Genomic DNA, 26,413 nt, shown 5'->3' on the forward strand with positions numbered 1-26,413 from the left:
CCCCAACCCCTTCTACCATCCCACCCTCTGCCCAAACACACACAAGACAAACAAGCACAGAGAGATACAATAAGAGGGTTTTAGATGAAGAGATGAATGTACAGATCGAAGCTACTGGTACACTGCTAGTGCCGATCCTCTGGCAGTAACAATCAGCCAGTACTCCAGGCTATATGATTCCTTCTGGGGAGTCACTTTATCTTTTATTAACCTGGGCCTTCACTCAACGAAGTGCGTCAGGCCTGTTTAATTCATTTTTCCAGCTCCACCAGAAATGACTAACAGCCTTACAAGAACAGAGTTCCCTGCACGAGATTTTTTGTAAACCACTGACCCAGCCAATAGCTAGTGGCTGGACTGAATTTCCCTGCAGTTCAATCCGACTGTGGAAAGCGTAAGGCCTACTTTGGATCTTCCGAAAGAATCCATCAGATGAGAGAGAGATCAGGACTGGCCCTCCAGCTTCTGATCCAAATGAAAGTAAAAGCAAACAGTCACACAGAGGAAGGACCATTCCAGAGAAACCCCTGACCGATCGGCAGGGGCCTTTGATAAGACCTGGCAATTTGAAACAGTCCATTGACCGATGGCCAAGTCCATCACTATGTGTCAGCACTGATCGCCTTGGAATCTGCTGATCCAAAATATAAACCGCTCTTTGCAACCTGCCTTGCCTGAAGTTATAAGTTAATCCTCCGTTTACAAACCACATGTGTGGAGTTTGCACATTCTCCCTGTGTCTGCGTGGGTTTCGCCCCCACAACCCAAAGATGTGCAGGTTAGGTGAATTGGCCGCGCTAAATTGCCCCTTAATTGGAAAAAAAAATTGGGTACTCTAAATTTAAAGGGCAGCACGGTAGCATGGTGGTTAGCATAAATGCTTCACAGCTCCAGGGTCCCAGGTTCGGTTCCCGGCTGGGTCACTGTCTGTGCGTAGTCTGCACGTCCTCCCCGTGTGTGTGTGGGTTTTCTCCGGGTGCTCCGGTTTCCTCCCACAGTCCAAAGATGTGCAGGTTATGTGGATTGGCCATGCTAAATTGCCCGTAGTGTCCTAAAAAGTAAGGTTAAGGGGGGGGGGGGGGGTGTTGGGTTACGGGTATAGGGTGGATACGTGGGCTTGAGTAGGGTGATCATTGTTCGGCACAACATCGAGGGCCGAAGGGCCTGTTCTGTGCTGTACTGTTCTATGTAATCCTCTCTCGCTCTCTCTCTCCCCCCCCTTTTGTTATATTATGCAAAAAGAATTAGGCTTGTTGTGTACAAATATAATAATAATAATCTTTACTGTCACAAGTAGGCTCACATTAACACTGCAATGACGTTACTGTGAAAAGCCCCTAGTCGCCATATTCCGGTGCCTTTTCGGGTACACGGGAAGAATTCAGAATTCTCAGCCAGCACAGGAATTGAACCCGGGCTGCTGGCCTTGTTCTGCATCGCAAACCATATACATATGTATCCAGAAAGTTATTACCGACCAGTTTGGCACGACAGCGAGGGCATCAGCCCATCGGTCCACCAGCCCCATGGAGAGTTGCGAGAAAATAGCTCAAACATTTGAGAAGTGGTTATTTCAAACATCTGAAATCCACATGATTTAACACCTATTCTCTTCCCTCCTCTGGAAATAAACGTCACTGATGCATGCACCGACACACTTACAGGGGCCTTTGATCAGACCTGGCAATTTGAAACAGTCCATTGACCGACGGCCAAGCCCATCACTATGTGTCAGCACTGATCGCCTTGGAATCTGCTGATCCAAAATATAAACAGCTCTTTGCAACCTGCCTTGCCTGAAGTTATAAGTTAATCCTCCGTTTACAAACCACTCAAACTAAAGGTGTGATCTGTTTTAAAGGCACAGGTTAATTGTCCAGGTACAAAAATTGAAATAGCAAAATAATACAAATTAAAAAGTTTAAAAACAAGGGACAGACGGGGATTAACAGGAGGAGTCCGTGTCCCTGTGGAGTCCGTGTCCTAATTGTTAAAAGACGGAGCTCATTACCCAAAGGAGCCCATTGCCCAATGTAGTCCCAGACTGTGCAGCAACGAAATACCAGCCTAAATAAGTCAGCAAAGAAATTCAAACGCCAATTGATCTTGGGGCACCCCCAATTTCCCCTTTACCTTTCCCAACTGTCTGAGACCTCCAATACTCGGCCTAATGAGTAACCTTCCGCTGATCCAAGGATCTAACTAAACTATGGGTGAGATCTTCTTGTCTGACTCGATTGAAACCAGGTAAACCTCGCGGAGCGATTACAAAGAAAATCAGCAGCTCAATCACCATCACTAAAAGTGGATAATGTCTCCACTATCTCCTTGCTGATTTTGGGGCTTGCTGTGTACAAATTCGCTGTTGAATTTCCATACATAACATTGACTACATTTCAGAAGTATCTGATTGGTTGTCGAGTGTTGAGCATGTCCTCTGGTCATGAGAGGCACATTGGAATGTGAGCGTGTTCTTTACAAACGAGATTTACAGAGTTGCTCCATCTCTCCTTATGTTGGCCATGTACAGGAATGGCTCCAGAAAGTATCCACCTCACCTCGTGGAAGTGGAGGCTATTCAGCACAAAACCACTCAGATATTCCACAAAGTCTACTTCCCGGATGATACAGACGAGGTAAGTGAGAGATGTGGCAATAGAAATGGATTCTATTGAATAGCATACAATAGGGTAATATCAGTGTAGACTTGTGTTGAGTTAGCTGTTCAACCTCCTTACTTCTCTGGTTTGCTGATGGCACACTTTGAGAATGCATGAGACATGATAGAAGGTACTGAACAAACTCTGTTCACAGGTGATCAGTCTATCCAGTATGAAGGTGTAGCTTCAAGTTCCTCTCTCTTGTTTGCCCTGTCTCTCTCCTGTTCATGCTCTCGCTCCAAGCTTTTCCCCGTTTGTTAAATTCATTTCTGGGATGTAGGGATCACTGGCTGTGCCAGCATTGCCCATTCCTAATTGCCCTTGCGAAGGTGGTGGTGAGCCGCTTTGTTGAACCGCTGCAGTCCATGTAAACTTTTTTTTATAGAACATACAGTGCGAAGGAGGCCATTTGACCCATCGAGTCTGCACTGACCCACTTAAGCCCTCACTTCCACCCTATCCCTGTAACCCAATAACCCCTCCTAACCTTTTTGGTTACTAAGGGCAATTTGTCATGGCCAATTCACCTAACTTACACGTCTTTGGACTGTGGGAGGAAACCGGAGCACCCGGAGGAATCCCACGCAGACACGGGGAGAATGTACAGACTCCACACAGACAGTGACCCAGCAGGGAATCGAACCAGGGACCCTGGCGTTGTGAAGTAGGTAAACCCACTGTGCTGTTAGGGAGGGGGTTCCAGGATTTTGACCCAGTGAAGTGAAGGAACGGCGATATATTTCCAAGTCAGGGTGGTGAGTGTCTTGGAAGGGAACCTCCAGGAGGTGGTATTCCCAGGTATCTGCTGCTGTTGTCCTTTCTAGATGGTAGCGGCCGTGGGTTTGGAAGGTGCTGCCTAAGTAGTCTTAGTGAGTTTCTGCGGTGCATCTTGTAGATGGTATACACGGCTGACACTGTTCATCGGTGATAGAGGGGGTGACCGTTTATGGGAAGGGTGCCAATCAAGCGGGGCTGCTTTGTCCTGGATCGTGGTGGTTTCTTGAGTGTTGTTGGAGCTGCATTCTTCCAGACAAGTGGGGAGTATTCCATCACACTCCTGACTTGTGCCTTGTAGATGGTGGACGGGCTATGAAGGTCAGCAGGTGAGTTACTCTCTGTGGGATTCCTAGCTTTTGACCTGCTCTGGTAACCATAGTATTTATATGGCTAGCCCAGTTCAGTTTCTGGTTAACAGTAACAGCCAGGATGATGATTGTGGGGGATTCGGCGATGGTAATGCCATTGAATGTCAAGGGGCAATAGTTAGATTCTCTCTTGTTGGAGACTGTCATCACCTGGCACGTTGGCATGAATATTACTTGCCCAAGTAACTAGGATATTGTCCAGGTTTTGCTGTATTTAGACATGAACTGCTTCAGTTTCTGAGGAGTCGCGTATGGTGCTGAACATTGTGCAATCATCCGCAAACATCCCCTCTTCTGATCTAATGATGTAAGGAAAGCCATTGATGAAGCAGCTGAAGATGGTTGGGCCTAGGACACTACCCTGAGGGACTCCTGCAGTGATGACCTGAAGTTAAGCTCTTTTGTCCATGTATTGAACCAAGGCTGTAATGAGATCAGGAGCTGAATAACCCTGGTGGAACTCAAACTGAATGTCCGTGAACAGGTTAAAGCTGAGTAAGTGCTGCTTGATAATACTGTTGACGACACTTTTCATCACTTTGCTGATGATGGAGAGTAGACTGATAGGGCAGTAATTGGCTGGGTTGTATTTGTCCTGTTTCTTGTGTACAGGACACACCTGGGCAACTTTCCACATTGCCGGGTAGATGCTAATATTGTAGCTGCACTGGAACAGCTTGGCTAGGGGCACGGCAAGTTCTCGAGCACAAGTCTTCAGGGCTATTGCGAGAATATTGTCAGGACCCATACCCTTTGCAGTATCCAGTGTCTTCAACCATTTCTTTCTTGATATCACATGAAGTGAATTGAATTCGCTATATGGCTGGCGACCTCTGGAGGAGACCGAGATGGATCGTCCACACGGCACTTCTAGCTGAAGATTATTGCAAATGCTTCAGCCTTATCTTTTGCTGGGCTTCTCCATTGCTGAGGATGGGATATTTGTGGAACCGCCTCCTCCAGTGAGTTTACTTATCCATCACCATTCAAGACAGGATGTGGCAGGACGACAGAGTTTAGGTCTGACCCATTGGTTGTGGAATGGCTTAGCTCTGTTATCACTTGATGTTTGACACGCACTTATTTCTGTGTTGTAGCTTCACCAGGTTGACACCTCATATTTTGGTATGATTAGTGCTTCTCCTGCACTCTTCATTGAACCAGGGTTGATCCCCTGGCTGGGTGTTAATGGTAGAGTGGGGGATATGCTGGGCCATGAGGTTGTGGCTGAGCACAATTCTGCTGCTGATGTCCCACAGCGCCTCATGGATGCCCCTTCTTGAGTTGCTAGATATGTTGGAAATCCATCCCATTTAGCATGGTGGTAGTGCCACACAACACATCAAAGTGCTGGTTGAGTATATGTGTCCAGCTCCATACAAGTCAGGATTTCTGTTGCGCACTGCCTCTGCATGCCCAATACCGTCCTCCTGTTATACTGCTCCCGTTTTCCTGCCAATGGGACTCCCACAGATCATTGGGATTTTGCTGCTCTCTGCTCCTTTTACGAAGAGTTTATTGATGGTTTATTTACCTAAACACTGCTCCTTCCATGGTTAGATAATACCTAGCCAAGTTTTATTACACTCATCACTCATGATTAATAGCACAGATATTCCACCTATCCTTCTCACAGGCACCCCACTGTGTCCTGTTTGGAAAGCTCTAATGCAGAATAGTTGGAGTGTTAACCTTTCCATTTCCCAACATATTGATGTGATGCATTGAAACAATACATAGAGGAGTGAGGGAATGGATATAACCTGAATCTTTCACTCACCTCTCTGTTCTATCTATAATTAAAAGATAATGGTAATGTAAGGTCTGTTTTGTTCAGTGAGCTGCCAAGAATGGTCCTCCATTTCTTGATATGTCTCTAATGCCAGGCAGAAGCTGATGGTGATACAGTTCAAAACATTAACGTTGTGCCAACCATTCGACCCAATGCTGGTATGCATGCTCCACCTGAGCTTCTTCCCATCCCTCTCCATGTAACCATGGTGGCATATCCTTCTCTTCCTGTCATAAAATCCCGACAGAAGGAGGTCATTCGGCCCATCGAGTCTGTGTCGACTCTCCAAAAGAGCGTCCGGCCTAGGTCCACTCCCTCATCCACCCCACCCTATCCCCATAACCTAACCAGCACATCCCTGGAGGGACAATCTTAGTGTGGCTGATCCACCTAACCTACAGATCAATGGAAGGGAGCCGGAGCATCCGGAGGAAACCCACCCAGACAGGGCCGGAATCGAACCCGGGTCCCTGGTGCAGTGAGGCAGCAGTGCTAACCATCGTGCCACCCTGTCTCCCTCCTGTTGATCCAGCTTCCCCTTAAATGCATCTATTATTGGCCTCAACTCTTCCAAGTCCCACGTTTTAGATCGAGACGTTTCTCCTGAATTCCTGAATAGATTTGTTGCATTACGACCTGTCAATTTGGGCTCCTCCGCAACTTGAAACCACAATTTTGCACTAACTTTATCAACTCTGTCAGGTGCACCCCTCCACTTTTCCTGTTCTAAGGGAACGATCCCCTGTTGTTGAGTCTTTGCTGACGAGAATGCCTTTTTGCTGCTATCTCCCTTCCGTGTGTGCGTTTCCCACTATCGGCATATCCTTTGTTTAAGAATTTGTTTAACACCACACCTGTTTGCAATACTCGCGTGTCAGTTTTGAGATAACTAGGAATGTTGCATTGTTGAGAGCGGTGCAAAAAACAAAGGAACCTCTTGGCTCGGGTCCCTAAGCATGCTTGTTACGTTCTGCAGGCATTCGAAGTGGAATCGAGCACGAAAGCTAAAGATTTCTGCCAGAATATCTCGACCAGGCTGCTGCTGAAATCTCCCGATGGCTTCAGCCTATTTGTCAAGATCTCTGACAAGGTAACAAGCTCATCCGACAATGGTGAGAAATCAAGTGTGTGAATTACATTGGTGTGAATTAAATAATCTGAAAGGCATTGGAAGTTGATCTGTGGACTTTTTTATTTGCGGGATTTGGGCATCGCTGGCTCATCCAGCATTTAATTAAAATAATCTTTACTATTGTCACAAGTAGGTTTATATTAACTCTGCAATGAAGTTACTATGAAAGTCCCATTTATTACCCATCACTCCTTACGCTCGAGAAGGTGGTGTTGAGTTGCCGCCTTGAACCGCTGCAGTGCATATGGTGTGTAGGTACATCCATTGTCGCCACAGTCTTTGCACTTGCTCCATCTCCAATTGCCTTTGTTGGGTATCCCTGATTTTGTTGCTTCGTGCTGTGTGAGGCCTGGATTCGAGGGAATGGCCATTGACGCTGTTCATGTTGGTTGCCAGGTTATCAGTGTTCCTGAAGGAGATTTCTTCTTTGACTTTGTGCGCCACCTCACTGACTGGATCAAGAAAGTTCGCCCAGTGAAAGACGGTAAAGAACTAAATGGAGCTTGGTTATTTAGGTTGGCTTGCTTTAGCTTGTAAAACTCCTGCTGCCAGTTTACATTTCTCTTCCGCATCTTTTCATGTGGAGTTTTGAAGATTGTTTCTCTCGGTGCGAGGTGAGGGAATGCCATAATATGCACTCATACACATCATGAGGTAAAGACAGGCAGTGATAGACACCCAGGTTAGCCAATCAACACACAGGACAGAACACAACCAATCACTAGACAGAACACTAGAGGGGGGGGGGGGGGGGGGGGGGGGGCTTCCTGCTATAAAACGCACGAGGCATCAGCACTTTCTTTTTTTTCCACTGGTGGCAACTGTAGTGACAGTCGGGGTGTATATATTAGTTAGCACCTTCTACATGTGGCTCAGGGCCAGCCTGGTCTAGTTAGTTAGTTAGTTAGCACACTTAGAGTAGTAGAGTGTCAACCCACAGCAAGCTGTGTGCCTTGTTACAGAAGTTCAATAAATCTTATTGAACCAACGTCTAAGTTTGGTGTCTGCTTGACAGTCTAACTGCATCCAGTTGCAGTCAGTGTTACCCCAGGGTCAATAACACAAGGGAGGGCAGGCATACTTTGTTTGGCATTAAGACAAAGGTGGTTTTCTTGTTGCCAGGGGTATTAAGCTCCTTAGAATTATTTGTCTATTGAAGGTCACCCAGAGGTGAGGTTTCCCTGGGGATTCCAGGTTTTGTAGACGAGATGGCAGAATGGACTTGTCAAGCTGACCCACATGGCAGATGCCAAAGGAAGATAGCTTGAAGCAGCACTGAGCCTTTCCAGACCCCTCCAGACATCCCAAAGCATTCACTTTTGTAATGTTAGGCCATCGGGAAGTTCCAGAAACATAAATGTGATAACGATCGGCTATTTTTTTTTTTGGTTGAGAAATAATTGTTGATTGTTCATTGCTCCTCTTCAAAGTAGTGAACCTTCCGAGAGGGAAAACGAGAACTCCTCGAAAAAGTAGCCCCTCAGGCAGTGCGGCACTCCCTCGGCACCGCACTGGAGTGTCAGCCTGGAATTGTGGGCTCTAGTCTCCGGAGTGGGATTTGAACTTGCAATCTTCCTGATACTGAATGGAGAGTGCCACCCACAGCCCCTACCGTTAAATTAATATCTGTACCTGTGTGAAGACATACAGGCGTGTGCAAAACGTGTGGGAGCCCATATTTCCTCGGAGAACCACCGGAGCGGGCACAGAAAGTCCGATTCTAATATTAAGCTTTATCTGCTAAAGTGGGACTTCACCATCGACGAGAGCTGCTCTGATAATCCAAGATTCCTTTTACGGTGGTTAGTTTAGTTAGTTTGTGAAACAACGTGGAAACTAACAAGATGTCCACTTTTGAACTTGTTTTTCTAGGTATTGTGCCTTCTCTAACCTACCAAGTCTTCTTCATGAAGAAACTATGGACGAGTACAGTTCCTGGAAAGGACCAGATGGCAGACTCCATTTTTCACTATTATCAGGTGCAGTGGTGTCATTGATAAATTTAAATTCGAGGACAAGGCGAAGACATTGTACACAATGTCGAACTGATTTGCGAGGGTGGCACGGTAGCACAGTTGCTTCGCAGCTCCAGGATCCCAGGTTCGATTCCCGGCTTGGGTCACTGTCTGTGCGGAGTCTGCACGTCCTCCCCGTGTGTGCGTGGGTTTCCTCCGGGTGCTCCGGCTTCCTCCCACAGTCCAAAGATGTGCAGGTTAGGTGGATTGTCCATGCTAAATTGCCCTTCGTGTTCAAAGGGGTTAGATGGGGTTACAAGGATAGGGGTAGAGGTGTGGACTTAGATAGGGTGATCTATCCATGGGCCTGTGCAGACTCGATGGGCCGAATGGCCTCCTTCTGCACTGTAAATTCTATGATTAGAAAAAATTGGCTGATGCCTCACTCCCAAACCTTCGAATTGGAGCTTGGGTTGTACCCTTAACTCCAACCCCCACTGGGTGAACTTTAGGACAGTGTGTTTGCCGTTCTGTTCCCTGTGACCACTTATTCTGGTATGTTTACAAGAGTGCATTAACGGATCGTTCAATGCGCAATTGACTCCCGCAATCAGTGCTGAAGACCAATGATGAAAGAGACTTGCGTTTATGTAGCACCTTTCACAACCGCCAGACATCTCCAGCACCAGTGAAGTATTTTTGAAGTGTAGTCACTTAAAGAAATGCTGCAACCAAGTTGTGCACAGAAAGATCCCATGCGAAACATGAGCAAGAGCAGATCACACGGCCCATCACACCTGCTCCGCCGTTCAATATGAAAATGACTGTTCTTGGGCTTCAACTCCACTTTTCTCACCCTCTTCCCTCATATCTCTTAATTCCCTGAGTTCCAAATATCTGCCTATCCCAGCCTTGGATCTATTCAACGATGGAGTGTCCACAACCCTCTGGGGCAGAGAATTGCCAAGATTCTCAATCCTAAGAGTGAAGAGATTTCACCTCATCTCAGTCCTAAATGATCGGTCCCCTTATCCTGAGACTGGGGGGGCTTCCTGATGGGGGTTTCTTTTCTGAGGGCCATCCTGATTGGGCGGGGGGGGGGGGGGCTGTTTTCTGAGGGGCTTCCTGACCGAGGGGGTTCTCCAGGAGTGTCTATGGGTGGTCTCCTTATATGGGGGGCCTCGGAGAGGAGGTGGGGGTATCCTTATTTTGAGGTATTTTTGGGGGCGTCTCTTTATTTAGGGGCTCTCTTTGGGGGGGGGGATCTCTGGTGGGTCTCCTGATTTAGGAGGATGCTGTGGGGGGGGAGGGGGGAGGTCAGGGGCGCAGAAAATCTGGGCGTGGGCGACTGAATTGTGCTTCGTGTGGGGGGGGGGGGGGGGGGGGGGGAATTGAGATGTGGGGGAGTGTGACATCTCTATCGGGCCACCCGCTCACATTGGTAGCACAATAGCAGGATTCCCGCAGGAATCTGTTACAGGCTGTTACAGGAATCGAACCGTGCTGCTGGCTTGCCTTGGTCTGCTTTCAAAGCCAGCGATTAGCCCTGTGAGCTAAACAGCCCCTAATGCTTCACTGGGCAAGGAATTCCATAGATTCACAACCCTTTGGGTGAAGAAGTTCCTCCTCAACTCCGTCCTTAATCTGCTTCCCCTTATTTTGAGGCTATGTCCCCTAGTTCTGCTTTCACCCACCAGTGGAAACAACCTGCCCGCATCTATCCTATCTATTCCCTTCATAATTTTATATGTTTCTATAAGATCCCCCCTCATCCTTCTAAATTCCAACGAGTACAGTCCCAGTCTACTCAACCTCTCCTCGTAATCCAACCTCTTCAGCTCTGGGATTAACCCTTTTCAGGGTTAAATTCCATTTGCCTCTTGTTCTGCCCACCTGACCAGCCCATCTATATCGTCCAAGAGAAGCACTTGCGACACATCCAGGGACAGGTTTTTTTTTTGTCTTCATATCAAATTGCTTTATTGTTCTCCAAATATATGTCTGACTAATCAGTGATTTAAATGGACTCCTGCTGTAGTGTGAAAGTCACGCTTATGAGTGTGTACTAAGCTTCCAAACCCATGTGACTCCCTCGGGCAAGTCACCAGGTGAATTTCCCCTTGCATGAAACTCCCCACTCCATCGCAACAACTCTATCGATCAGCACAAAGTGAAGTTCTGGCTCCAGGTTATTGTCTCTTTAAGGGGACTGTTCGCGTAACTTTGCACTTGGAAGGGAATAGTGTGAATTAATGGACAGATTCGTAGAATTGTAACAACACAGAAGATGCCCATTCAGCCCATCGTGTCTGCGCCAGCCAAAAAAAAAAGAGGGAATAAAGAAGAAATTAGCCGCTCATTTTAATCCCACTTTCTGGCACCTGGTTCACAGCCTTGCTGGTTACAATACGGATGCAGATCCAGGAATCTTTTAAATGAATTGAGCGCTCCCCAGATCTAGGGAACGCAGTTTAAGAATGAGGTCTCCGTTTTCTGATGGGAGGTGAAGGGAATTTTTTTCTGAGGGGGCGCTGATCTGGAATTCTTCACCCCCGAGAGCAGCGGAGGCTGTGGGTCAGTGAATACATTCCAAGGCCAAATTAGACAGAGTTTTGATTGACAAGGGACTGGAGGGTTATGGGGGAGGGATGGGAGGGTGGGATAGTGCAGCGCTAACGAGAAACGGAGTTGAATCGCAAACAGCAATTCGATCAGCCGTGTTCATATTGAATGGCGGAGCCGGCTCGACGGGCCGAATGGCCTGCTCCTGTGTTCCACTGGTGTATCCAAGTCCAACTTCATACCAACTTAGAGTGGTCGGTGCAAAGAGGTGGGAGTGTTTGGCAGGCTTCAATAAACCCATAAAGGTCTTGTTGGTTTGAAGGAGGGAAGAGACGGGTCTGTCAGACACACTATTCCCGCCAGATGTCGACGTGGATTTGGGAAGCACTGCCTAGTTTCCACCAAGTGGGCTTCGAACCCCGAACCTCGCCAAAGACCGAATTGGTGAGTGTCACAGCGAGATGGGGCCAGGAGAAAACAAGAAATGTAACGTGTGTTAGTTGTACCAGACAACAGTTGTACCATCGCCGTAGCGAGCTAGCTTTGTTTGGATTGGAACCTAGTTGAGAAGGTACACTGCTGCATCGTTACTCCCGCCGACAGGTCCACGGAGCCTGAATCCTGTTTTCCCCTCCCTTGTAACAGGAGCTGCCAAAATACCTACGGGGTTACCACAAGTGTTCTCGTGACGAGGTGCTGCAGTCGGCTGCGCTGATTTACAGGGTCAAGTTCGAAGATGATAAATCCCAGTTCCCAAACATTCCCAAAATGCTGAAGGAACTGGTGCCGCACGATTTAATCCGACACATCTCGCCCGATGACTGGAAGCGGGTAGGACAATTTCCTCCATTTTAAAAGAAAAATTAATTCCCGTTCTGAGAATATGGGGGTCACTCAGTCCCCACAAGTCCCAAGAAGGTGGTGGTGGTTACTTTCATTTTGTTGCGACTGAGTGGCTTGCTAGGCGACTTCAAAGGGTTTGTAGGAGTCCATTACATTGGTGTGGGATTGTCGCCACAAATAGGTTACAACGGGTAAGGATGATTGGTTTCATTTGCTGCAAAAATATTGGATAGCACGGTGGCGCAGTGGTTAGCTCTGCTGACACGGTGCCAAGGACCCGGGTTCGATGCCAGCCCCGGGTCACTGTCCATGTGGCGTTTGCACATTCTTCCCGTGTCTGCGTGGGTCTCACCCCCACAAACCCAAAGATGTGCCGGCTAGGATTGGCCAGTCTAAATTGCCCCTTAATATAATTGGGTACTCTTAAATTTATTTTTAAAAATAAGCAAAGCAGTAATACCTGCGCAGGAATGTTACAGATTTGCCTCTGACAGTGCAGCACTCTTTTTTTGTTTTAGTACCACACTTGGCGGGCAGGTTGCATCGTATGCTCGAGACCCTGGCGCTGGACTTGAACCCACAGCCTTTTGACTCCGAGGCAGGAGTTGCTAGTCAGAAAGTTGCATGTTGTGGTCCTGTCCTGTCATGACTGGAACTTTGTTCAGTGCTGAGGGAGTTGCACATTGTCAAATGTCAAGTCAAGGACTTGAGTTTAGTCAAGGCAGTGTGTCTGGGTAGAGTGATTATTAAATGGGTGTGAGGCTGGGGGGGGGGGGGTCAATCAGGCTGAAGGGCCTCTTTAATCCAAATCACAGTCGTGCAATATTCCATCACCGCTATTACCTTGAGATCTGAATGTAACATATCTAATTAATTTTGTTTTTTTCTTTAGTCCATTGTGGCGTTTTACAACAAGCAGGCAGGAAAATCGAGGGAAGAAGCTAAGCTGTCTTTTCTGAAGATTGTTTATAAATGGCCTACATTTGGATCAGCTTTTTTTGAGGTCAAGGTAAGGAACATTTATTTTTCTTTCTGTATTTCTATTTCCTTCTCTGAAAGATCGGCTCTTGGCTGGCCACTTGGGAAGCATGAAATGAAATGAAATGAAAATGGCTTATTGTCACGAGTAGGCTTCAATGAAGTTACTGTGAAAAGCCCCTAGTCGCCACATTCCGGCGCCTGTCCGGGGAGGCTGGTACGGGAATCGAACCGTGCTGCTGGCCTGCTTGGTCTGCTTTAAAAGCCAGCGATTTAGCCCAGTGAGCTAAACCAGCCCCTAAACCATGTAAAGAAGGAAAATCGGGGCCCATTAAGCTGAGCCGGTGAGCTCTCCTGATATTCACGTTGTGCATTTACGCTACGGATCATTTGTCCGCCTGTCACATTGATGGATTTGCTCCATGTGTCATTGGGCCCTCATCCATGCTTGACCAGCTGTAGGGTGTTGCCAGATGTGGGATACAGCAATATTCCCTCTTTGCTAACCATTGAAAACCAGCGTAGGAATGTTATTTGAAAGTCACACCATCCCATGTCCAGCCCACAAACCTGTAGGGTTTAATGGTGTCGCTGATCCCCCTTGTAGATTGTTTTAGTCCTTTTTTGTTTCTGGTAAAGTGGTCACTTCCCACATTTTGAAATCGAGAGATTGCCAAATGGGGAATTCTGAGAGAGTTCCTCCCTCTCTCTCTCTCTCTCTCTCTCTCTCTTCCCCCCCCCCCCCCCCCCCCCCCTTCGCTCTAAGTATGTCAATTTGAACATCTGGGAAGAGTTCTTGAGCAAGACCAAAACGCAAAACTTCAACAGTAATTCACCAGCTGTGAAGCACTTTGTGTTATCTGGAAGTGCATCACAAGATAAATTATTTTCTTTCTCACTTGAACACCTCTTTACCTTTATCCCCCCGCCCCACCATGTTTCTGACACCCATTGTATTCTCCTCTTTTTCAGCAAACCACTGAGCCAAATTATCCAGAGATCCTCCTGATTGTGATCAACAAACACGGAGTGAGTCTGATTGATCCAAAAACAAAGGTAACTTTCTATCTTTCTTTCCCTCTTCTCCGTCACCATCCTCCTCTCCAGGCTGGGGCTGGCCGTCGGCGTTATGTAACATTTCCACGGAACAATCCCAAAGAATAAATACAGTAAGAAGTCTTACAACACCAGGTTAAAGTCCAAAAAGTTTGTTTCGAATCACTAGCTTTCGGAGCACTGTTCCTTCCTCGGGTGAATCTTCATTTCTTCACCTGGTGTTGTAAGACGACTTACTGTGCTCACCCCAGTCCAACGCCGGCATCTGCACATCAAGAACAAATACAATTGCTGTGTGTATTAGCATTAGTCTGGGCCTCTGGATTTCCAGTCCAGCGACATTACCACGGCGCCACCAAGTGGTTTGGCAAGGGAAGTCTTCATACAGATCAGCAACTCATCAACTAAATGATTGCAGCTTTCAAAGCAACAGGCAAAGTTGAAGAACATTGTTATACAATATAATAGAATGGGGGTCTAGTTATCATTAGATCATAGATCATAGAATTTACAGTGCAGAAGGAGGCCATTCGGCCCATCGAGTCTGCACCGGCTCTTGGAAAGAGCACCCTACCCAAGTTCAACACCTCCACCCTATCCCCATAACCCAGTAACCCCACCCAACACTAAGGGCAATTTTGGACACAATGGGCAATTTATCATGGCCAATCCACCTAACCCGCACATCTTTTGGACTGTGGGAGGAAACCGGAGCACCCGGAGGAAACCCACGCACACAGGGGAGGATGTGCAGACTCCGCACAGACAGTGACCCAAGCCGGAATAGAACCTGGGACCCTGGAGCTGTGAAGCCATTGTGCTATCCACAATCCTACCGTGCTGCTATGTTGTTATGTTAGGATTAAATTTACACTGAAAACTGTAAGAACCAGAATGTATGTCATGTGCATTGGAAGTTGATAATCCGATCAGTGCCTGAAAAGAGCCTCAAGGCTCTTTTGACCCGTGGCCCCAAGGTCACAGTGGGCAGTCAGCGGCGTGCGCAGCTGCATGGCTGCCTTGCAAGCCGCGGCTATGGTACTCCGTGCCCGTCCGCCCCGACCCTGCAACCCACCTCCTTGCGAACCCCGCTACTCTCTCCCCCCCCCCCCCCCCCCCCCCCGACCCAGAAGCTCCCGGCCGGCGGCACAACTGTCAGCAAACTCTGGCGATGTTGGACACTTTCCGCACCCCCCCCCTCTATCTCTCTCTCCCTCAGCAGCCACTGCCAGTATCACGATTTTCAAAAATATAAATTTAGAGTACCCAATTATTTTTTTTCCAATTAAGGGGCAATTTAGTGTGGCCAATCCACCTAACCTGCACATCTTTGGGGTGTGGGGGCGAACCCCACGCAGACACGGGGAGAATGTGCAAACTCCACACGGACAGTGACGGGGCCGGGATCAAACCCGGGTCCTCAGCGCCGTGAGGCAGCAGTGCTAACCCAGGTTTCACGATTTTTAAAAGCACAATGAACTCCGCCATCGGGTATTTGGCCCCTTGGAGGCGGAGAATCGCAGAGGCCCCGGTGAATACCGGGTCGGGCCTGCTAATGATATGCAAACGGTGTCTACTGTACGTGTGTTCTGGAACGCATTGACGCTGCTGTTGAGGCAACGGAGAACAGCGAATTGGCGTGAAATCAGCGCCTGCCACGATTTCGGGATTAGAATCGATTCTCCGCCCAATTGCGTGTCCCGATGTCGACCGATGTAGAGTCCCACCTCCTATTTTTATCTTTAATTATGGTGAACTTCAACAGCTTTGAGCCGATATTCCAAATGCCACTAAAATGGATGATTTGTTGTCAAGGGTCACTTAGATTTTTACAGAATTGTTACCAGCATCTATCGAACCATCTGGAATGCTTGAAAAGAAAAAGCAGAAATTAACATCAGAAATAGGAGCAGGAGTAGGCCACTCTGCCCATCGAGCCTCCTCTGCTATTCCAAATGGCTGATCTTCGGCTTCAGCCCCACGTTTCTGCCGGTTCCCCCTTATCCCTTGTTTCCTTAGGAGACCAAACGTTCGCCTATCTCGGCATTACTTGTATTCCGTGATGGCAAATTCACAGCCCTTTGGGTGAAGAAATCTCATCTCCCTCAGCCCCCAAAGGATCGGCCGTTACCCTGAGGTTATTTGAGGAAAAAACCTTTTGACCCAGAGGGTGGTGGGAATCTGGAACTCGCTGCTGCCTGAAAGGGTGGTAGAGGCGGGAACCCTCAACATTTAAGAAGCATTTTGATGAGCGCTTGAAATACCCAGAGCACACGAGGCTACAGACCAAGTCTGGAAAATGGGTTAAATTGCATAGATGTTTGGCTGGCACTGACTCGAGGGGCCGAAAGGTCTCTTTCTGTGCTGTAAAGCTTATTGACATTGTTTGAGCCCCCCCCCCCCCCAAGTTCTAGGTTCCCCAGCCTCAAGAAACACTTCAGCGTCTACCCCATCAAGCCCCTTCAGAATCTCGTCTGCTTCAATGGGATCGCCTCTTATTCTTCTAAGTTCCAGGTAGTATAGACTCCGTTTACGCAGCCTCTCATCATAGGCCATCCCTCTCGCCCCAAGGACTAATCTAGTGAACCTTCGCTGTACCTCCTCCAATGCAAGTAAATATGGAGACTAGTTACAGCCTCTTTATTAACAGTCTACAAATTAAAACTATTCTACTGTGTTCTCAACCAAAATGTTGATGGATGCCTTTTTACGAAAGCAGTTCGATAGGCAAGACGCAGAGATTTCTCCAATTGTAGAGCAAAACCAGAACTATAAATGTAAAGATAAACTAGTCACTAATAAACCTCCAACAAGGCAATGGGGGGAGTTGGAAATGGTGCCACAGGAAGTGGTTGGAGTGAGTAGCATTTAGAGTGCAGCTCGATAAATACCGGAGGAAGGAATAGAAGGATTGTTGATGAGGGTAGATGAAGGGGGCAGCACGGTGGCCTAGTGGCTAGCACAACCGCCTCACGGCGCTGAGGTCCCAGGTTCGATCCCGGCTCTGGGTCACTGTCCGTGTGGAGTTTGCACATTCTCCCCGTGTCTGCATGGGTTTCGCCCCCACAATCCAAAAATGTGCAGAGTAGGTGGATTGGCCACGCTAAATTGCCCCATAATTGGAAAAAATAATTGGGTAATCTAAATTTATAAAAAAAAAAGAAATGAGGGTAGATGAAGCAGGGTGGGCGCTAAGTATGGCCTCGGTGGGAAGTTCCTCGCAGAGACCCCTCCCAAATACAAAACAAAGTCCCGTCTAATAGAGCGGTCCTTCTTGGCGCTGCAGACACCGAGAAACAGCCTGCTATTTGCGCCCAAAACGGGACTTTCTTTTCTGTCAAATTCCATCTAATATTGTTAAATACGGGATATTCCTGGCAGGAAACAGCCATATATCCCATGTCAGGATGATGAGGCTCGGAAGCAGTGATGTTGATGCAACATTGTTGTTCTCATCTTTCTCTGTGCTCGAGGTCATAGGACGGGGGGGGGCATTGATAAACTGACCCTTTGAGTTGCTACAATGTGCCCTGTAGATAAAATATATACTGCAGTCTCATTGTTTCTGTCGCGGGGGTGTGGATATTGAATGGTTTGCCTCCCTGTGCCATTTTTATACAGTGTAAACATCTTCCCTCTCCTCTTTTTCAAGGATATCCTTACCACCCATCCATTCACCAAGATATCTAACTGGAGCAGTGGCAATACATACTTCCACATTACTATCGGCAACCTGATGAGAGGCAGCAAGCTCCTGTGTGAAACTTCCCTGGTAAGCTTAGCCTGTGGAAACTCGGCAAAATTCTGCTGTTTGTACCCAAATTTCAAAAACATTCTGTTCACCCGTCACCACGGTGACCACTCGGATCCGGCAATGCCTCAATTTAAAATTCGCATCCTTGTTTTCAAATTCTGGCCCACGTTTAATTTATTTCCAAAATCCTCTGCTGGCCTCTAATTCTGGCATCTTGTGTTCCCGTGACTACCTTCCCAGATCATTGGTGATGGCCTCTGCAGCTGTGGACACTCTATGCTCTGGAATTTCCTTCCTGAATCTCAATATCTCTCTCTCCTCCCTCTCTTTCTCTTCCCTCCTCCTCTTCCGCCTCTTCCCCCCCTCTCTTCCTCTCCCCCCCCGTCTCTCTTCCTCTCCCCACCCCCCTCTCTTCCTCTCCCCCGTCTCTCTTCTTCTCCCCACCCCCCTCTCTTCCTCTCCCCCCTCTCTTCCTCTCCCCCCTCTCTTCCTCTCCCCCCCCTCTCTTCCTCTCCCCCCTCTCTCTTCCTCTCCCCCCTCTCTCTTCCTCTCCCCCCCTCTCTCTTCCTCTCCCCCCTCTCTCTCTCTTCCTCTTCCCCCTCTCTCTCTTCCCCCTCTCTCTCTCTTCCCCCTCTCTCTCTTCCTCTTCCCCCTCTCTCTCTCTTCCTCTTCCCCCTCTCTCTTCCTCTTCCCCCTCTCTCTCTCTTCCTCTTCCCCCTCTCTCTCTCTTCCTCTTCCCCCTCTCTCTCTCTTCCCCTTCCCCCTCTCTCTCTCTCTTCCCCTTCCCCCTCTCTCTCTCTTCCCCCTTCCCCCTCTCTCTCTCTTCCCCTTCCCCCTCTCTCTCTCTTCCCCTTCCCCCTCTCTCTCTCTTCCCCTTCCCCCTCTCTCTCTCTCTTCCCCTTCCCCCTCTCTCCTCTCTTCCCCTTCCCCCTCTCTTCCTCTTCCCCCTCTCTCTCTCTTCCTCTCCCCCTCTCTCTCTCTTCCTCTTCCCCCTCTCTCTCTTCCCCTTCTCTCCCCTCTCTCTCTCTCTCCGCCCCTCGCACTCCTTTAAAGCAATCCGTATGTGGTTTAGTGTCAGGTTGAGTTTGATAATCCTCCTGTGAAAAGTCCTAAGGATATCCCAAGGTGCTGTGCTGGATTTGTGGAGCTGTGTAATGAAGAGTTTGATCAGTGATGAGCCGAGATGCTACCCCATCCAATTTGAGATCGAGTTGGTGTGTTTTTTCAAAGGCCTATCAAAATATTACTGGTATAAATCAGTACTGCAACTTCTCTCTTTCATTTTCTCCAGTTTTTCTGGTTTCTTGAGCTTTTCACTTGAAAAATATCTCAACGGTAAACCACACAACTGGAACCGATGAGCTTGTTGAGCCCTATTACATCCCTGGGGTTTGCCTTGGCAAAAGGTGACGACCATTAAGGCAAGAAGACATAATTAGACCAGGATATTTGCACCAGACAATGGTACTGGTCATCTGTAGGGACACATTTATTTGATTAATTTACCTTTAGCACCATACAGTGTGAAGCACATGGGCACAGTATTAAACACAACAACATTGAGATGCTGTGTTCACTTTTGACTCCTGACCTAATGATGAGTGAAGAATGTCATTGAGGATGTCTATATTCACTCATTCATGAATGAGAGGGTTTTTTAAATCTTTTGCGAACAGGATGAGAGTGTGTCACACTTCTCGGCTTTAAATTTCAGCTGCCACTTGTCTGTCCGTTCTACCAGCCTGTCTATATCCTGTCTGAGGATCACTAGCATCTGTAGGCAGCACAGTTGCTTCACAACTCCAGGGTCCCAGGTTCGATTGCCCACTGGGTCACTGTCTGTGCGGAGTTTGCACGTTTTCCCCGTGTCTGTCTGGGTTTCCCCCGGGTGCTCCAGTTTCCTCCCACAGTCCAAAGATGTGTGGGTTAGGTGGATTGGCCATGCTAAATTGTCCTTGGTGTCCAAAAAGGTTAGGTAGGGTTACTGGGATACGTGGTTAGGGTGGAGGTGTTGGCTTAAGTAGGGTGCTTTTTCCAAGGCCGGTGCAGACCCGATAGGCCAAATGGCCTCTTTCTGAACTGTAAATTCTATGATTCTATCCTCATCTATACTTTCCAAGTTTTTCACATTCTGCAAATTTTGAAATTGGGCCCTGTGCACTAAAATCAAGACCGTTGATGTTTATCAAGAAAGATTGTATTCCTTTTTTAAAATAAATTTAGAGTACCCAATTCATTTCTTCCAATTAAGGGGCAATTAAGCATGGCCAATCCACCTAGCCTGCACATCTTTGGGTTGTGGGGCGAGACCCACACAGACACGGGGAGAATGTGCAAACTCCACACGGGCAGTGACCCAGAGCCGGGATTGAACCCGGGACCTCGGTGCCGTGAGGCAGTAGGGCTAATCCACTGAGCCACCTTGCTGCCCGAAAGATTGCATTCCTAGCGATGAACCCCATAGTTTACCTCCCTCCAGAGTAATGTGTAGAACATTAGAGAGAATCCAAAACTGGGGGCCATCAATACAAGATAATGGTTAACATCTCCAATCGGGAAATGAGGAGAAATTTCAATGTGGTGCTTACTGTAAGAAGTGGTCGAGGGGAATAGCTGAGATGCTTTTGAAAGGAGATTGGACAAATATGCAAGGGGAAAGGAATAGGAAGTTCAATTGAAAGGTTGATGATGGGTGGGTGTGATGGGAGCGAGACTGATCATAAAGCGAAATACTGCGGATGCTGGAAATCTGAATTATAAACAGAAAATGCTGGAAATGCTCAACAGGTCAGGCAACATTCACAGAGGGTGCAAGAGAGCTACAGGCTCCTCTGAAACACCGTGAGGCACTCTCAATTACGACACGAAAGTTAGGTCAGTAATCAAAGGCTTTAATAAGCAGTGAACAATGGCAGCCTCCATGAGAAGTGTGCTCGCAAAATGGAGTCTCATCTTAAGTACTGTCTCCCAGGGGGCGTAGCCAGAGGCGGAGTCCCCCAGGGTTCCAAGCCTCTTAAAGGGGCAATGTATTCCGATCATCACACACCGCTACAGACTGGCGATTATATTGCACCTTTCACAATCCCAGGGTGTCAAAGGCACGCTGCATCAGTTGAACATTGTTGAAGTGTTGTCCCTATTATGTAGGAACTGCTAAGTTAAATTCTAAGCCAAGTTTCTGAAGTGAGACTTGAACCCGCGAATCCTCCGTCTGTGAGAAGACTGCGCTGCCCCCAAAAGGTCACTGCATATATGGTTAGCGTTTGTATTCATTCGTTCATGAGATGTGGGCATCACAGGTAAGGCCGTAATTTGTTGCCCGTCCCGAATTGCCCTTGAACTGAGTGGCTTGTTAGGCCATTTCAGAGGGCAGCTACTGTGGGCCTGGGGTCGTATGTCGGCCAGAGCAGGTAAGGCGGCAGAGTTCCTTACCGAAAGGGCATTAGCGAACCAGTGGGTTTTTGTAACAATCTGTGATAGTTTCATGGTCACCATTACTGAGAATTGCTTTTATTTTATGCTGTCCAGGTTTATTAAGTTTAAATTATTCCACCAGCTACCGTAATGGGATTTGAACTCGTGCCACCCGAGCATTAGCCTGGGCCTCTGGATTGCTAGTCCAGTGACATTACCACGATGATACTGGGCTGGTTTAGCACAGGGCTAAATCGCTGGCTTTGAAAGCAGACCAAGGCAGGCCAGCAGCACGGTTCAATTCCCGTACCAGCCTCCCCGGACAGGCGCCGGAATGTGGCGACTAGGGGCTTTTCACACTAACTTCATTTGAAGCCTACTTGTGACAATTTTCATTTCATTTCACTTCATTTCATGCCACAATCTCCCCCATTAGATATGCAGCTGCCAAGTGACAGCAGCTAAATGAGTCTTTCCCATGAAGAGACCATTCACAGAAGCACCATTGGCTTCATGAAATGTTGTTGGAAAATGGCGCTGCCAGATAGGAACCCTCGGTGGAATTTACCACGCAACCCGCTGCCTAGGGTGGCCCGCCACTGGCCTGTGGTTCTTCTGGTCCTGCCCTTGTCAACAGGGTTTCCCGTCTAATGCACCCCCCACCACCGAAAATCCGGCGGCCGGGGTGCGCCACTGACGTGATCAGAAGGTCCCGCGGACGTGTACAGCCGGTTTAGCCCGGTTTGGCTGCACAGTTTGTGATGCAGAGCGAGGTCAGCAGCGCGGGTTCAATTCCCGTACCAGCTGAGGTTCCCATGAAGGCCCCACCTGCTCATCCTTGCCCCTCGCCTGAGGTACAGTGATCCTCAGGTTAAATCACCACCAGTCAGCTCTTTCCCCCCTCAAATGGGGAAAGCAGCCTATGGTCATCTGGGACTATGGCAACTTTATGTGATGGGAGATGGGTCCAGAGATGTGCATGTTAGGTGGGGTTGCAGGGATAGGGCGGGTGAGTGGGCCGAGGTGGGGGTGACCTTTCAGAGGGTCAGTGCAGACTCGATGAGCCAAATGTCCTCCTCCTGCACTGGAGGAATTCTAATGATTCTGTGAACCAGGGGCCGTCAACACGAAATGGTCACAAAATAATAAAACAGGCAATTCGAAAGAAACACCTTCAGCCGGAGAATGGTAACAATGTGGAACTTGTTACCCCAGAAAAATCACGTGTTTTCTCGAGGAGAAGCTGGACACGTGGTGAAGAAGGAATTGAGGTTTACTGTGATAAGGTGAGGTGAAAAGGGGGAGGTAGATGGATGTTCATGAAGCATAAACAGCATGGATGGTGGGCCAAATGGCCTGAACTTTTGAGCTGTGTATTCTACGGCTTTCATTGCCGATTAGTACTGAAGTGAGATGTCACCTTTCTATTGAACTGATTTACAAACTCTCCTTCTGCTCCACACAAAACAGGGATACAAAATGGATGACCTGCTGACCTCTTATATCAGTCAGATGCTGACCTCGATGAATAAGCAGCGGACCATGAAAGCCAGCAAGTGAACTTATTATGACTACTGGATCTGGGCCTACGAGGTGATCCAAATTCTGAGGCCTGTGGGACACCCTTGCAGCTGGAGAAAGACGTTCTCCACACAGGTGTGGAGTATGAGAAGGAGCCCTCAGCAAAGTTCTTCCGACAGCAGCCCAGATTCCCCCTCCAGTGAGGATGATTATTTGTAGTGTGTGCGTGGCGCATCGGGATGAAACTCTCGACGTTCGAGGCCCTCGAGTCTAGTACAACGAGCCAAATACAGAAACCCCCAAGAAAATCGGGCCTAATGCAGGCTTTTCCGTGACCTCGTGCTGCCCTTTTAATGGACCACACTGAAAATATCTCTTCACCTGCTCAGTTCTGCTTCCTTTCAGCTTCAGCCAACAGGTCATAATGGGTATTTTACCCGTGTGTGTGTGTGTGAGAATAGCAATTCTGCGTAGCTGTAAGAGGTCCAGATTATTGTAGTACCTCATATCTCAAAGTTGTGTCATGGATTATTCTCAAACAATTGTGATGATGTCATGTTTGAGTGAGCTGGTCACAGCGCTGCCTTGACCTCGACCTGTGCTGTTACTGCCTTCGGAAGAGTTATTCGATGATTCGGTACATTTGATGCAATGTACCCGATTTATATATTTTGTGAAGCGGCCTGTTATGTTTGGAGTGAGCCTGGCTGGGATGCAGCTGAGGGGGTTGTTCGAGTGATGTTTGCGAAGTGCTTCTTTTTTGGGTTTCTGTTGTAGCCCCTGCCAGCTGAATCCTCACGTCGCCGTCACAGTTAATTTATTTGAAATGCATGCTACGGTTTATCTTTTGAAGCTGCCAAAATGCACCTTCTCTGAACCGGACAATCCTATCACAGTTGGTGGATTACCAAATAAACTCCAGTGTATTCAATTGTATAATTGGTCTCCCAGATTCATCCACATGAGGATTATTCCTAGACTAATCATTGCCTCAGTTAATAATTTCTCACCTCTGTAAACCTTCCCAAGATAGGCCACCCCTTTAGTCCATCACGTCTTTGGGCATTGACCCCGAGGTGACGTATTGAGAACTCCATTCACACTCTTCCTTTTCCACTCCATCCCGTCTCTTAGTGACGCCCCCAATCCTCCAAACATTAAGCACTTTGCTCCAAATTCAACAAAGCTTTTAACCTGAAACACTTGCTCTACAAGTTTGGAAATTGTCTGTGTCTTATCTGTAATCCTTACAGTCACCGAGGTTCCCAAAACTGAACCAATCGTTCTGGGATTGTTTATGGGACTGGTCCTAAAATGCTCCAGCTGCGAGCCCGCAGTGAGTTTGTCCTTTACCCGGCTGCACAGGAACAACCGGGAATGGTCACTTAACTCACACTCTCTCTCTCTCTCTCGCTCTCTCTCTCACTCTCGCTCTCGCTCTCTCTCTCTCTCGCTCTCTCTCTCTCTCTTTCTCTCTAGCTCTGGCGGGTTTCTCTGTCCCGCTCTGGGTGGGGGGATTCTCTGTCCCGCTCTGGGTGGGGGGTTTCTCTGTCCCGCTCTGGGTGGGGGGTTTCTCTGTCCCGCTCTGGGTGGGGGGTTTCTCTGTCCCGCTCTGGGTGGGGGGTTTCTCTGTCCCGCTCTGGGTGGGGGGTTTCTCTGTCCCGCTCTGGGTGGGGGGTTTCTCTGTCCCGCTCTGGGTGGGGGGTTTCTCTGTCCCGCTCTGGGTGGGGGGTTTCTCTGTCCCGCTCTGGGTGGGGGGTTTCTCTGTCCCGCTCTGGGTGGGGAGTTTCTCTGTCCCGCTCTGGGTGGGGGGTTTCTCTGTCCCGCTCTGGGTGGGGGGGTTTCTCTGTCCCGCTCTGGGTGGGGGGTTTCTCTGTCCCGCTCTGGGTGGGGGGTTTCTCTGTCCCGCTCTGGGTGGGGGGTTTCTCTGTCCCGCTCTGGGTGGGGGGTTTCTCTGTCCCGCTCTGGGTGGGGGGATTCTCTGTCCCGCTCTGGGTGGGGGGTTTCTCTGTCCCGCTGCAGTGAATGAGTTTTGGCAAAGCGCCAAATTCTCTGTTCTCGCTGGCAGCAGTGACCGGGCGAATCCAAATCCCTGAATTCCAACTTTCTTGTTAACTCTATAACTCTCCCTCTTGTTAACTCTAACTCTCGGTAACTCTCTCCCTCTCTCGATAACTCTCTCCCTCCCTCAGTAACCCTCTCTCCCTCTCTTGGTAACTCTCTCCCTCTCTCGATAACTCTCTCCCTCCCTCAGTAACCCTCTCTCCCTCTCTTGGTAACTCTTTCCCTCTCTTGGTAACTTTCTCCCTCTCTCCCCCTCTCGGTAACCCTCTCGGTAACCCTCTCGGTAACTCTCTCGGTAACTCTCCCTCTCTCGGTAACTCTCCCTCCCTCTCTCGGTAACTCTCCCTCCCTCTCTCGGTAACTCTCCCTCCCTCTCTCGGTAACTCTCCCTCCCTCTCTCGGTAACTCTCTCTCCCTCTCTCGGTAACTCTCTCTCCCTCTCTCGGTAACTCTCTCTCCCTCTCTCGGTAACTCTCTCTCCCTCTTTCGGTAACTCTCTCTCCCTCTCTCGGTAACTCTCCTTCTCTCGGTAACTCTCTCTCCTTCTCTCGGTAACCCTCTCTCCCTCTCTCGGTAACCCTCTCTCGGTAACCCTCTCTCCCTCTCTCGGTAACCCTCTCCCTCGCTTGGTAACTCTCTCTCCCTCTCTCGGTAACTCTCTCTCCCTCTCTCGGTAACTCTCTCCCTCTCTCGGTAACCCTCTCTCTCCCTCGCTCGGTAACTCTCTCTCCCTCTCTCGGTAACTCTCTCTCCCTCTCTCGGTAACTCTCTCTCCCTCTCTCGGTAACTCTCTCCCTCTCTCGGTAACCCTCTTGTTAACTCACTGTCGCACTCTCATTAATTCTCAAATCTCAACTCCCTTTTCAACTCTCTCTCTCTCTCTCTCTCGTTGACTCTTATTGACTCTTTCTCAATTCGGATGCTATCTGGCCCTTCAATTCTGATATTATTTCAAATCTTTAATTGTAATTTCTCTTTTGAAAAGGAGGTTTGCAAGCACTGTTTCAAATTCTTTCCGTGTTGGGTAATTAGCATCTTCATTTCAGTGTATAGCTGAGCTGTTGATTGGGGAGGGGGGGGGGGTTGGGGAGAAAGATGGAAAGACTCCGGACCAAAGCTACTTTGCTCTATCACATTCCTTGTGATGCTTAAAGAGCGAAAACGCTGACAATCATCCAACGGTTCCGAGCAGCACCAGAGAGATCATTTCAGACCAGCAACCTTTAGTTGAGACTGTTGGTGCTGAAACGGAAGGATTCTTGTCAGGGGAATTGCGAGCATGTGTTCCCAGCTTGTAGGCTGCCTTACAGTACCAGGTAAGGTGGCTGTTTACATTAACACTACTTCTGTTGATGAGTTCTGGCTTCTGCAGTTCATATCTGGCCGTCCCATCCTTGCATTTGAGGCCCTAGGTTGGGCCTCAGCCAAGCCTGACCACCACACACTGAGGTTGAGATTTGTGCTCTTACGGAAGGTGCCAATGTGCCTATTTGTTTATATATAACCATTTAGTGTTGGCAATCCCTGGCCAATAGAG

General features: G+C 48.4%; 1 protein-coding gene across 6 annotated transcripts in view; it reads left to right on the forward strand.

Moving 5' to 3' along the window:
- myo7aa (myosin VIIAa) overlaps positions 1-26,413 on the forward strand; it is a 216,788-nt gene that overhangs the window by 182,914 nt on the left and 7,461 nt on the right. For 3 of the 6 annotated variants that reach the window (XM_038817836.1, XM_038817837.1, XM_038817835.1), the window contains 9 exons: positions 2,531-2,636; positions 6,574-6,687; positions 7,126-7,213; positions 8,602-8,708; positions 11,892-12,077; positions 12,982-13,098; positions 14,040-14,123; positions 17,776-17,895; positions 22,762-22,851. In XM_038817836.1, coding sequence (XP_038673764.1) covers positions 2,531-2,636; positions 6,574-6,687; positions 7,126-7,213; positions 8,602-8,708; positions 11,892-12,077; positions 12,982-13,098; positions 14,040-14,123; positions 17,776-17,895; positions 22,762-22,851 — 1,012 coding nt within the window. Of the gene's footprint in view, positions 1-2,519; positions 2,637-6,573; positions 6,688-7,125; positions 7,214-8,601; positions 8,709-11,891; positions 12,078-12,981; positions 13,099-14,039; positions 14,124-17,775; positions 17,896-22,761; positions 24,245-26,413 lie in introns of those variants that run through there. The other 3 variants (XR_005463131.1, XM_038817834.1, XM_038817838.1) reach the window with 3 other exon arrangements.

The sequence above is a fragment of the Scyliorhinus canicula genome, chromosome 14 (genome assembly GCF_902713615.1).
Source record: "Scyliorhinus canicula chromosome 14, sScyCan1.1, whole genome shotgun sequence".
NCBI classification, from domain to species: Eukaryota; Metazoa; Chordata; class Chondrichthyes; order Carcharhiniformes; family Scyliorhinidae; genus Scyliorhinus; species Scyliorhinus canicula.